Source organism: Coffea arabica, chromosome 2c (genome assembly GCF_036785885.1).
Source record: "Coffea arabica cultivar ET-39 chromosome 2c, Coffea Arabica ET-39 HiFi, whole genome shotgun sequence".
In the NCBI taxonomy this organism is placed as follows: domain Eukaryota; kingdom Viridiplantae; phylum Streptophyta; class Magnoliopsida; order Gentianales; family Rubiaceae; genus Coffea; species Coffea arabica.
This window is the reverse complement of record NC_092312.1, coordinates 67098151-67111131: the sequence shown is the minus strand read 5'-3', so window position 1 is coordinate 67111131 and position 12981 is coordinate 67098151. Positions and strand designations below refer to the sequence as shown.

At 36.1% G+C, this 12981-nt stretch overlaps 1 protein-coding gene across 1 annotated transcript; it reads left to right on the top strand.

The window, feature by feature from the left end:
- Positions 1-8901: 8901 nt before the first annotated feature.
- LOC113724539 (uncharacterized) lies at positions 8902-9534 on the top strand. The gene has a single exon (XM_027247432.1). It carries the CDS (start codon positions 8902-8904, stop codon positions 9532-9534), a length of 633 nt encoding a protein of 210 aa, XP_027103233.1.
- The last annotated feature ends 3447 nt before the right edge of the window (positions 9535-12981 follow it).

Sequence of the window (12981 nt, the reverse complement as noted above, 5' to 3'; positions counted from 1 at the left end):
ATGCGAATATCAGACTGTTTTTTACTTCTATTGAAGATGCTGCAAATAATGGTATTTCGTTCTGGTGTTGAGTGGGATGGAAGAAATAGGGAGTCAAAAGTTGATAGTGATAGAAACAGCAACATTGTAACCCTTCATTCTAAAGCCATAAAGAGCTGGTGTTTTATGGGAAAATAGGTACTCTGTTCTTATAAAGGAGGAAAGCCATAAAGAACTGGTCTTTTATGGAAAAATATGACTATTGTGAAAGTGACCGCAATTTGGTTTATGAAATTATCCCAAAAAAAATTTAGAATGAATTTGTTTGTTTTGAAAGTTGTATAACGGTCGTTAAACTTCAAATATCCCTTCCTTAAACTTCAAAATCTACAAAATCTCATATTTTTGTTAAATACAAAACCTACCAGTTTTTGCAATTATCCCTTTGTTTTATAAGATTTGTTATATCAAGGGTAAATTTGAAATTTAATTGCATTTAATTTCGAAACACTCGTCAAACCAAGCATAAAAAATTGGAATGGTGCTAATTCCAATGTGTGAACCAAGCTAGATATTGAAATGAAAAGTTTAATTTCAAAACCAGAGTCTATGATTCCATTTTTATTTCCGATTCCAATATGTAAAACAAGCACCCCCTAAGTTATTGAATTGACAAAGTTATATATTTGATAACTAACTAAATTGTTGCACTGGGTTGAAATATAGCACAAATATTATATTTTTATCTTTAAAAAATTTGTCTTTATTTGCATATTTGAAGAGAAAGAAAAGTATTTTGTGCACGAGAAAATAATTAAATATCCCTTTGTTTTTGCAATTATCCCTTTGTTTTATAAGATTTGTTATATCAGGGGTAAATTTGAAATTTAATTGCATTTAATTTCGAAACACTCGTCAAACCAAGCATCAAAAATTGGAATGATGCTAATTCCAATGTGTGAACCAAGCTAGATATTGAAATGAAAAGTTTAATTTCAAAACCAGAGTCTATGATTCCATTTCTATTTCCGATTCCAATATGTAAAACAAGCACCCCCTAAGTTATTGAATTGACAAAGTTATATATATTTGATAACTAACTAAATTGTTGCACTGGGTTGAAATATAGCACAAATATTATATTTTTATCTTTAAAAAATTTGTCTTTATTTGCATATTTGAAGAGAAAGAAAAGTATTTTGTGCACGAGAAAATAATTAAATAATTGAGAGATAGTACTTAAGTGTGTGTCTACATGTGCATGTATATGTGTCAAATAGAATGAGAGCATATGTATACGATGTACAAAAGCATGTGTGAGAGTATGTCATATGTGTGATCAATTCAGAAAATTCAATCAAAAATTTTCACTTAAAATTTTGTATACAAATTAAGCAGTGCTTAATCTATTAAGTGGTTAGGCATTTCAGTTACCAAACATGTTGAATTCAAAAACTTCTGAATGAATTAATTTTCAACATTAAGTTGAATTATCTAACAGGGCCTTAGGGTCTGTTTGATAATATAAAAAAGTGCTGAAACTGAACCTTTTCAGACATTCAGATGTTTTGAGTATTTGATAAATGAAAATCTTTCTGCTGAACTTGTTAAGCAGTGCTGAATTTGTGTGTATTTTTTTCAGCACAAGAATCCTAATTGAATACTTAATTCTGATAAAAATTAATAGAATTATTTCAACTATCTTATCTTATCTACCAAATCTACCCTTATTTGTTAATTATGTTCAAAATTCTTATCTAATTAAACAACCCAATATTCTCTATCTAATGGTTTTCAGTTTCTCTTTTCTCCCTTTTTAATGACTTTCACATCTTCTCCGTATTCCTCATATAATATATTTCATCTTTTATATTAATTTGATTTAAAAATATATATTGTCATTTTCATACCTAACTATTTTAAGCTAATTAAATCATAGGTTCTATTTCTTTTTCGAATGAAAAGATATAAGGGCAAAATTGTCAAATTAAACTTATTAAACATTCAGTTATAAAAATTTATCAAATGGTATAAATAGATTTAGTGTTAAAATTCAGACATTCATATATTTCTTTTCAGTGCTTAAAATTCAGCAAATTAATTGTTTCAGTATTCAGATTTCAAAATTCAGATTCAGTTTTATCAAACGAAACCTTAGTCTCTAATGCTTATTGTCATCAACTATTATTATTTTTTCTCTAAATCAATGGAGATGATATAATGAATTTTAATCATCATTAAAAAAATTTAAAAAGTATAATATGAAACTTCAATCATCAATTAATAAAGCATAATTAGAATAACAAAAACTAAGATTATTTACACTTACCCTCCAAAGTACCAAAACTCGTGGTATTTTTTTTTTATAGGAAGAAGGGTATTTTGGACAATTAGAAAACTAAGACCACATCCTATTTAGTCTCTAATACTTATTGTTATTAACTGTTATTTTCTTCTAAATCAATAGACATTGATACGAATCCCGTTGATGACAAAATTCGCGAACAATCTAACTCTGGATCGATGGTGATTATCAGAAGCTTGGAATTGGTGGAATTTCCTACTTGGACCCCTCTAATCCCTATGATTGGAATTTCGATACTATCTTGACCCTCAATCCTACAAATTAGCTAACTCTAGGAATGTTAGACAGCGCCATAATCAAAGATAATGAACTTAATTGATAAGTCAAATGAACACTAGACGATTCTAGACGTTCAAGAAAGCTCATTGAGCCACGAAAGCAACTTTCAAGAAACGATGTTATGAAAATATGTCATAATCTATCATTGAAAAAGGAAAAACAATGTATTTATCCTTTCTTACGTTGTAATGCAAAAGACACAACCAATGGACCTTTAAACCTTGCCCATAAAACCTAACCTAAGACCATGGATCCAAGTAGAAGGGCTGGACCATTTATTTAGCCACTAACACAAGCCTACATAATATTTAACTATGGACTAAGCTAATGATATTAACTAATAAAAATAATATAAGCTGAAAAATTCTGTCCATAAAATCCTTCTTCCAAACTACCTTGAGCAGCCCTTTTAGTGGAGAACTCCGAGCTCATATCAGATATGATATAATGACTTTTAATCATCAAAAAAATTAAAAAGTGTATAATATGAAACTTCAATCAAGAACTAATAAGGGCATAATTAGAATAACAAAAACTAAGACCACTTGCACTCCAAAATACCAAGACTCATAGTACTTTATATACAGTAATGATAAGTTGTGAGATCTTTTTATTGGTACAAAAAAGGGTTTCGATTAACCAGGGAAATTTAGTTCTTTAAATGTGGAGCAGTTTGATCTATCTCTCTCTCTCTCTCTCTCTCTCTCTCTCTCTCTGTTGGATACCAATGGGATTGGAGTTTGAACCTGGAACCTTCTGATGATGGTATGATTTGAGATGGCCTGATAAGCTATCATGCTAAGTTTAAACTTGGGAATTCTCTGTCAGTCAGGTTAGATAGGAACTAATTTGTTTATGGCTTAGTTGGGAGCTTATTTATAAATCTATCTGGTAAATGAAGAGTATGAAGTAAATTTTAATGCAAGCATATATGCCTGTTTGTCTACTGAAGTAATTAGCATTGAATTTTCATTCAAGGTGAGGAGAAAAGATTTGGAAGATATTGACGTAAAGGTTGTTCTGCATTGGAATGGTGGACTAAAGGAAGGACAATGTGGTGTTGAACGTGATTAGGGCTGCAAATGAGTCGAGTCGAGTCGAGATTTGAGCTAATCGAGCCGAGTCTCGACTAAATTTTACGAAGCTCGAGCTCGACGAGCCGGCAAATTTCGAGCTCGAGCTCGACTCGAATCAAGTAGAGCCGAGCTCGACCTCGAGCTCGACCTCGAGCTCGAGCTCGGAAAAAAATAAAAATAATTATTTTATTTTTAAAAAAATAACTAAAATAATAGTTTTTTCTTAATAAATAATAAAATGTTAAGGATATATACGTAATTTTACTATGAAAATAAATATATATATATATAATATACGTAATTTTATTATTAAATAAAAAAAATAAAAAATATATATATATACCCAAGCTCGCGAGCCTAACGAGCTTAATATTCTGAACTCAAGCTCGAGCTCTAGTTTGACTCGAGCCGGCTCGAGCTCGACTCGAGCTCGATTAATATCGATTCGTTTGCAGCCCTAAACGTTTGCAGCCCTAAACATTTAGGACTCGACTCGATTCGTTTGCAGCCCTAAACGTGATGCAAGTCCTAAATGAATAATCAAGTTGGCCTGTAGAACATCAATTGTTGAATTGCTTAACAAGTTGAACACTGTGACTGGGAATGGGATAGACAAAAATAAGTATCGAATTAAATTGAAATGTCAATATCCCATGTCTTATACAGTCAATTGCATCAAGTATTTTGCTATTCCAGTTGAGGATGATGAAGGGTTGGATATCGTGTCGGATATGCTGTCAAACTTTCCACCTCAAAGAGTTGTTGAACTGTATATAGAGAAGGAGGCCATCAAAATTGCTGTGTCTTCTCATCAAGGTGCAGTTGATGAGACTGAATTACTGAAGAGATTTAGGGTGGATATTTCCTACAAGAAGGCACTGATGGAGGGGCAAAAAGCTTTTGTCCTGTTAAATGGAAACTGTATAGATATCTAAATGCATTGCAACAGTACAACCTCGCGACTGTTGTGGAGTGGAGGCATGATCAATGATGGAGCCAAGGGGGCAGAAGGGGGCCATGGCCCCCCTAAGTTTTAAAAATTTTAATTCATAATATGTAAATATGTGTGTAAAATAAAATTGCCCCCCCATAAATTTTTACAATTTTAGTTTATATTATGAGAGTTTATATATATATATATATATATATATATATATATGAATTAGTCATCGAGTGGATATATTTCTTGCAACAATTGATTATCAATTGAAAGAGTCACATAGCAGATTTAATGATCATACCGTGGAATTGCTTATTTTGAGCACTGCTTTAGATCCTAGAAATGGATTTATGCTGTTCAAAATTGATTATATTTGTAAACTTGCAGGAAGCTCTATCCGAATGATTTTATGGAGCAAGAACTAGTACATCTAAGAATAGAACTTCAACATTTTGAGCTCGGCATTCCAAATCATCCTGAATTGCAAGAATTATATGGTATTCATGAGTAATGTCAAGGCTTGGTGAAGATAAGAAAATCAGTGATATATCATCTTATTGACAGATTGATTAGACTTGTTCTAACTCTTCCTATATCAACTGCAACTACAAAGCAGGCATTTTCAATTATGAAAATAAGGATAAATTCTTAGTTTATGATGAAAAAAAAAAAGGAATTCTACAACGAGGGCGTTTCTTGGAAAGTATTCTACAAATGGGGTGTTCGCATTCCGGGAATGCGAGCTCAGTGAGAGCTCACCGAGCTCGTACTCAGGAGCGCCAAGACCCCATTTCGAAAAAAAAAAAAAGAGAAAAGTGAGTCAAAGAAGCAGAACGCAATATCGAAACATAGCTGTCGAACAGCAAAACAAATAATTCGGAATACTCGAACAGCAAAACAAAGAAAACAGAGCTGGGTTCTGCACATCGAAGCATCCAAAGACCGGAGCTGACCGGAGCATCCAAAGACTGGTTCCGTGAGTGCCGCTTCCCAAAATTTGCCAGCATTCCCGTCCCATTGCGACTCTCAAACAGCATAAAGGTGAGGCTTTTCCACTTGCAATGCCTCACATATAGCATTTTAAGTTTAATTAATACTTGAATGCTTGAATCCAAGGGCAAGTTCAGATTTGTTGTGAAATTTGGGTTTAAATTTGATGTGGGTTGTGCTTATTTTTGCAATTTTTGTGGTGGATTTGAGGATATACGTTACATTTTTCGAAATCTTGCAATTTTTCTATTTCCAATTTGTTGCAGTTTATTTGCAGTTTCTGCAATTAGTGCAGAAAAAACATGATCCGAGGTCGGATCCGACTCAACACAGACAGATCCGACCTCGGATCCTTTGAGGATCAAAGGCGAAATTGGGTGATACGACCTCGGATCCATAGTTGTTCACTCAGATCCGAAGGCTCGTCTGATCATCTGTTGAGACGGATCCGAACCCTGTTGGATCCGAAGGATACCAAAAATAATCCGAGCTCGGATCCTCGCATTTCATAAATACGAGGTCTGGTTTTTTTTTATTTTTTTTTGGATTTCGTTGTTCGAAAATTCGAACTGCGTGAGTTCGCATTTGCTAAGTGCGAAGACCCTTTGGACGGAATCCCATGCTCAAAATGCCCCATTTGTAGAATTCTTTTAAATTTCATCATAATTTTCGAAATTTCTCTGTCATCATAATTTTTTTAAAAATGTCTATTTTTTTGTGTTGAAGAAGATAAAACAAAAAAAAAAGAAAAAAGGGGCAAGTTCCATTTAAAATAGAAAATGTGTTCTAATTAAGGGAATTAAACATAAGATGCAAATGAGAAACGAATCTGTCTAGGGCAGCTATGGGTAAATCGTACATTAGAGTTGTATTCCTAGAAAAGATTTTAGAAAAATAAGGGCCTTGAACTAAGATGGAAAAATAAATTTTATTGAAATTACAATATATGTTAGCAAGTTCCGAAATTTGATGCCGAGCATTGAAGTTGTCTTGGATGCATTTCCGTTGCTTTAACAGTCTTAACATGCCATTTAATTTTTTGTTATATACATTTAGACACTATTGTCGTACTTTAACAAGTGTATATAAATATATTTGACAAATACTTATTTTTTACTAATGTAGTTATCAAAGCCATTTACAATAATTAGTACTTTAATACGCCCTGTATAATTTGAAATGATAATTTTACAATAATTAGTACTTTAATATGTCTTGTGTAATTTAAAATGATAATAATTAATCATTTCTTACTAGTTTAATGTACAAAATAATTCTCTAAAAGGCTAAGCACATAGTAAACAAAGTCTCTAATACTGAATGTGGGGGGCAAGGGTTATGTACCAAATTTGGGTGGCAAGTGCCCACCCAAATTCTCTAATTTCTCTAATACTGAATGTGGGGGCAAGGGTTATGTACCAATAATTCACTAATTTCCGTTTTTGTTTTTAAAATTTATTTTGCAGCTATTATTTTTTGTCGAAACACTATCTACATTGAACATTGTATGTTTTGTAATTGGAGTTTAGAAATTTTATTGACATTATGTAGTTTATAGATTGGAGCTTTTGAATTTCATGGATATTTGGATTGTTTGACAGGGAGTTTTAGCCCATTTATAAGGGAGACTCTGTCAAATTTTTTGTAGAGTTTTCTTTGTGAGGGCAACTGACTATTAAATGGATAAACCCTGTTTGGATTGGTTGGCAGGGAGTTTTAGTCTATTTTTAGGGGAGATTCTGTCCAAATTTTCTAAAAATTTCGTTCGGAGGTTTAGGCTATTCCTATCGTCATTTATAGCATATTTCATACCTGTTTTCAATTTTTTCATAAACATTTGGATCGAAATTAGTCTATTTAATAGTTCCAATTTCGACCTAGAGTCCACCCTCTTTCATTTGTTTGGGCTCTTGGACTACTAATTCTAATTTATTGTCTCCAAAATAGGGATTCATTTCACAGACATGTCTGTATAAAGACTTCTGCGGGTAAACCTATACTGAGGAGGAGAAATACATTACGAGGGTGACTTTGTTTGTTATTTGCCTCGTACTTCCAACCGGACATTCACTTTGAGGCATAGAATTGGATACGGGGAGTTGGTTGACAGAATTTACCACTATATTGGGGTCGATAAAGGGATGTTTAAGCTGAAATTGTTTCTTCGTCAACCGTTTGAGAGTTCCAAATATACTGTTTCCTCAGTGGTGGATGATGAAACTCTTGATGTAATGTATGATCTTTGGATCGAAAGAGTTTCATACATGGCGGAGATTTATATCGAGAAGGAAGAAATCGTCCAAATGCCTGTAGTTAATAGCGTATTCACTGGACCAATAGGTAATGTTGGTCCAATGATGTCGCTTCTACATGCATTCATGGATCCAACAAAGTTTAACTTCGGTTCTAGTTCAGTCGTTCCAGAGACTTCATCGGCATGTCACTATATGCATGATGATCAATCTATGGATTCATTAGAACCAAGGCTCACATCATGGTCCATGGGTGCCCAGGAATATTTTCATGGCCTGGATTCGATTCCAAGTTTTGGAGATCCAGGGCCATCATGCCATATTTCTCCACATGGGATCGAGTCTAACCCTAGTCTAGGTTGCCGCAGTTCAGCTGAAGATGATGTATATGCTAGTGGGCATGATAGGCTCCTTGCCTCTGAAGAAGATGATCCGGAAGAAGATGACCCGGAAGTTGATGTGGAAGAGATTGAAGACTCGGAGTCGCAAGATGTGTCTGGTAGTGACTCGGATGATGAGCATAAAGGTGGGGGTTTAAGAGTAAACCTCGATACCCAACAACCCTTTATTGGGTATCGAGTTGCCAACACAGAATGTGGAGATATCAGACGCAATAGCACAGCTGGCAACTCTGCATATGTTCCAAGAGGAATGACATTTTTCTCCAATCTTGGGAGTATAGATGATGATGATATAGAAGATGAGGATGGATTGGAGTGTATTGTAACATTCAGTGAGGAGAATAATAATATACGTCTCCATATGAGATTTGAGAGTAAGAAACAGCTCAGCCGGGCAGTTAGGATGTAGTCTATCAATCAGAATAGAGAGTTCAGAGGTATTGAGAGTAAGAGTAACACGTGATCTGCTAAATGCAAATCATCAATTGAAAGAACTCCTTCCACTTCAACCGCACCATCGTATCTACCATGCGACTGGTGTGTTAGAACCGTAAAGAAAAAAACTCATGGAATGTGGCAAATTACAAAATGGGTCAATGACCATAACTGCTTGGGCGACATGATTAGAAATAACAATACAAGCCTGACGGCTTTTATTATTTCATGGCACATCCTCCGTACCATTGAAGATGACCCTGGATTAAAGGTCAAGAGCATACTAAGTTTCGTTAAAGAAAACTTGAAGGTTGATGTGTCTTACAAAAAAGCCTGGTATGCCAGACGTAAAGCAATTGAACTTGTATTTGGATCTTGGGAGGCGAATTTTGCCGAACTACCACAGTATCTCGATGCCCTGGTGCAATCCAATCCAAGCACCGTGGTTGAGTGGTCACATCATTCAGATAGTTTGGATCGAGTTAAGACTTTTAAGTATGTATTTTGGGCCTTTGGACCGGCTATTGAAACATTTCACATGTGCAGGTCGGTTATATGCGTTGATGGCACTCATTTGCGTGACGAATACAAGGGCAAACTCCTTGTTGCAGTCACTCAAGATGCGAACAACAAGATTCTGCCAATTGCTTATGCCATAGTGGATGAGGAGACGATTTCCAGTTGGTCGTGGTTCATGGAACAATTAAGATATAATGTGGCACTTGATCGACATCCTATCTGTGTCATTTTCGATCGTCACAATGGTATAATATATACCATGACACACTTTGACTATTGGGAGGAACCTTTAACCTAACATAGATTTTGCCTGCGACATGTTAGGAGCAATTTGATGACACACTTCAAAGGTTTACAGCTTAAAAAATTGTGTTGGGCAATGGGAAGGGCAAGACAATTACGCAAGTGGCGGATGTTCAGAAGAGAACTACGAAACATGTTTCCAGATGCTTGGAATTATCTGTCAGCCATTAGTCCAGAAAAGTGGTGCCTAACACACGACGATAGCCGTCGTTGGGGTATTCTAACTATCAACATATCCGAAAGCTATAATAATGTTTTGCGCGGAGCACGTCATTTGCCAATTCGTGCATGCATTGACATGGCATTTCATCGGACAGTTGCATTATTTAGAACGAGAAGGGAAGATGCTTCACATTGTCGCAATCCTTTTCCCCCAAAGATATGGCGGCGTTTTAAGAATACTGAGCTGAAGACAGGTGCCCACAGAGTCATTGAGTTCGATGGCCCATCGGGCGTATACAAGGTTATCACAGGGCGGCGTGTCGATGGTAAAGGAGGCAATACGCAAACCATCAGGTTTTTTGATAAGACATACTCTTGTGGAAAGTGGCAGAATTATCGGCTTCTTTGTTCACACGCTTTGGCGGTATGCAGGAATAGATGTGACAATTCGGGATTGCTTGTGGATCAGCAGTTTCCAAAACAAGGTGGGTCGTGCAGTATTCAGGGAAGTTTAACCTACTGCCGCATCAAGATACTTGGCTCCATCTTGGGTGGGAACTGCAGGCAGACAGGAGCAAATTTGTTGCACGTCGGGCAGGGCGGGTTCGAGCTAGCAGAATTCGGAATGAGATGGATAAAAGGGATCCAGACGAACGAAGAAGATGTCGAAATTGTCATCAAATGGATCACAATAGGAGAAATTATCCGAATTATATGTCTTGATTTGATCGAGTCCCTAGAAATTTAAAACTCATGTCAGTGCATTTTTTTTTTGTCGTGGGGTTCATTCTAGTTCATTTCTGTTCGATTCTGGATTTATTTTAAACAATTATATTAGTCACTTTCAATGTTCATTTGTCAAATGTATGTTTCGTTCTGTACTATGATAAGTAGTGAAATAACCGGTTTAAACGTGCATGCTTCGTTCTGTACTATGATAAGTATTCAAATAACCAGTTTAAACGTGCAGCCTATCAGTTTTATTCTTTTATCGCTAAATCTCCTATCCATTGATTTGGGAATATATCTGCTAAAGGAATGCTCGGATGGTGTGTTATATGTGTTAATGCTCTTGCATATGCAGGATATGGTATTTTTTATGTTTGATTGACAGGGAGTTATGGCCGCTTTATAGGGGAGACTCTACCAATTTTTTTTTAAACTTTTAAAATATGACTACAAATAGATTGCTGCAGTATATGAATACATAGAGGGATAACAAATGTTTCTCAAAAAAAAATAACTGATAGGCATGGAGTTTTAGTCGATTTATAAACTACATATATGGTCAAAATTTGCTAAAAAAAAAAGTCGTGACCGCGATTTATAGGTCAAAATTGTATACACAAACTTTTGGGTTTTACTTATGCATAACTCATGGAATTTAATCAATGCAGATATTTGCTTGGGATTATGACCGACACTCCTATCCCTGCAGGCCTACATTCAGGACAATACGTGCACGACATTATATTGGCCGGAACTGCACACCGGGCACATTCCATTTTTCACGAACATATTGAGGGTAATCAGTTAGATGTCAGATGGTGTGACAGAGAATTTTGGGAGCATACGCCTATTCCTGATCGGGTTTGTCATTATATTGCCTTGGCTGGATTTGAGGGGGTGCTTGAGAGTGGATATCAAATGGTTGATCATTCTTTGATCACAAGTTTAGTGGAGAGATGGCGGCCCGAGACGCACACATTCCATTTACCTGTTGGAGAGGCTACCGTAACATTACAGGATGTAGAGGTGTTGTGGAGGTTGCGCATCGATGGTCCACCGGTTATAGGGGTAGACACATACCGCAGCATTTAGGAGTAGGGAGTCATTTGTGAGGAGCTCATTGGATTTTCTCCTGCAGTTGGATACTTTGATGGACAGAGGCTAAAATTAGGATGTTTAACAAGAGCCTTGGATACAGAGTTGAACTCAATGCTTCAGATGCCAAATGTAGGCAGCGTGCGCGCATCTACCTCTTACTGATATTAGGTGGACATTTATTGTCCGATAAGTCCGGCAACAAAGTCTCTTTGTTGTATCTTCCATTACTGCGGGACTTGGAAACTGTTGGGCAATATAGTTGGGGTAGTGCGTGTTTGGCGACTCTCTATCGGTCACTTTGTGATGCCACGAATCCTGTCAAATTGGCTATTGCCGGTCCATTAGTTTTGCTACAGGTACATTGCACCCAATAGGGACTCACATCTTGGATTTTTTGCATTTTATCATTTTTGCAATTTTAACATTGATTCTAATTTTCTAACAGCTCTAGATTTGGGAACATATACCAACCATGCGTCCGGACCGAATCGCGCCGTTGGAGCATTACCCTGGTCCATATGGAGCTAGGTGTGCGTTTCGCCCTTATTTCGGTCGTTTTAACGACATTTGTTATCGAAACAAGTTTAATTTGTTCTAAACAGGTTCCTACTTTATTAAATATATGTGGAATAATGACTTGGACGTACACAGAGTTGTTAGGCATGTTGTGCCCGCATTCCGAAATCAGTTGACAGGCCTGCGTCCTGAAGAGGTATTGTACATATGTCCGGACAATAGAAATTTTTGAAATAGGTGCCAGTAGTCTTTTCTACCAATTTCTTGTCAACCCAAAGCATAAGTTTGTCATATTGCATTTTGTGAATGGAAATTGAGTTTGTTGGCAAGGAGTTAACCTCCAGTTATAGGGGAGACTCTGCCGAATTTTTTTTAGAAATTCAAAAATTTTTTAATTGACCGCAGACTAGCACTTTTTTCATGAAATTGTCCAATTTGAATATTAGGAAGTTTTATTATTTCTTAATAGAAAAAATGGAACAACTTTGATTTTATATTTTTTTCAGTTCATATGGCAGCCATATTCGGAGGACGTTCTCGCTTCTCTTCTTGCGTATTATACTGCAAGTCGGGACATTTGGAGGTCCGTAACATATCTTATTTGCTGGGATGTAGTTGAGCCGCACCTCCCTCATCGGGTTATGCGGCAGTTTGTGTTTCATCAATCCCTGCCTGATATGAGGTTGACGGATAATCAGGCAGCTCTACATTCTCTAGATCGTCGTGATAGGGCGAATCAAGACTGGAGCACCATGCATAGACAATATATTGATATTTGGACTGATCGACATGTGCATGTACAAGATGGCACTGTAATTGAAGATACTACATATCCATCGGATGAGTATGTTCAGTGGTATCGGGAGCGGACGGTGATTTATATTTCAAATCCGAGTCGATTTCCCGCTTTCCCAGAGGGCTTTCAGGGTGATAGCGC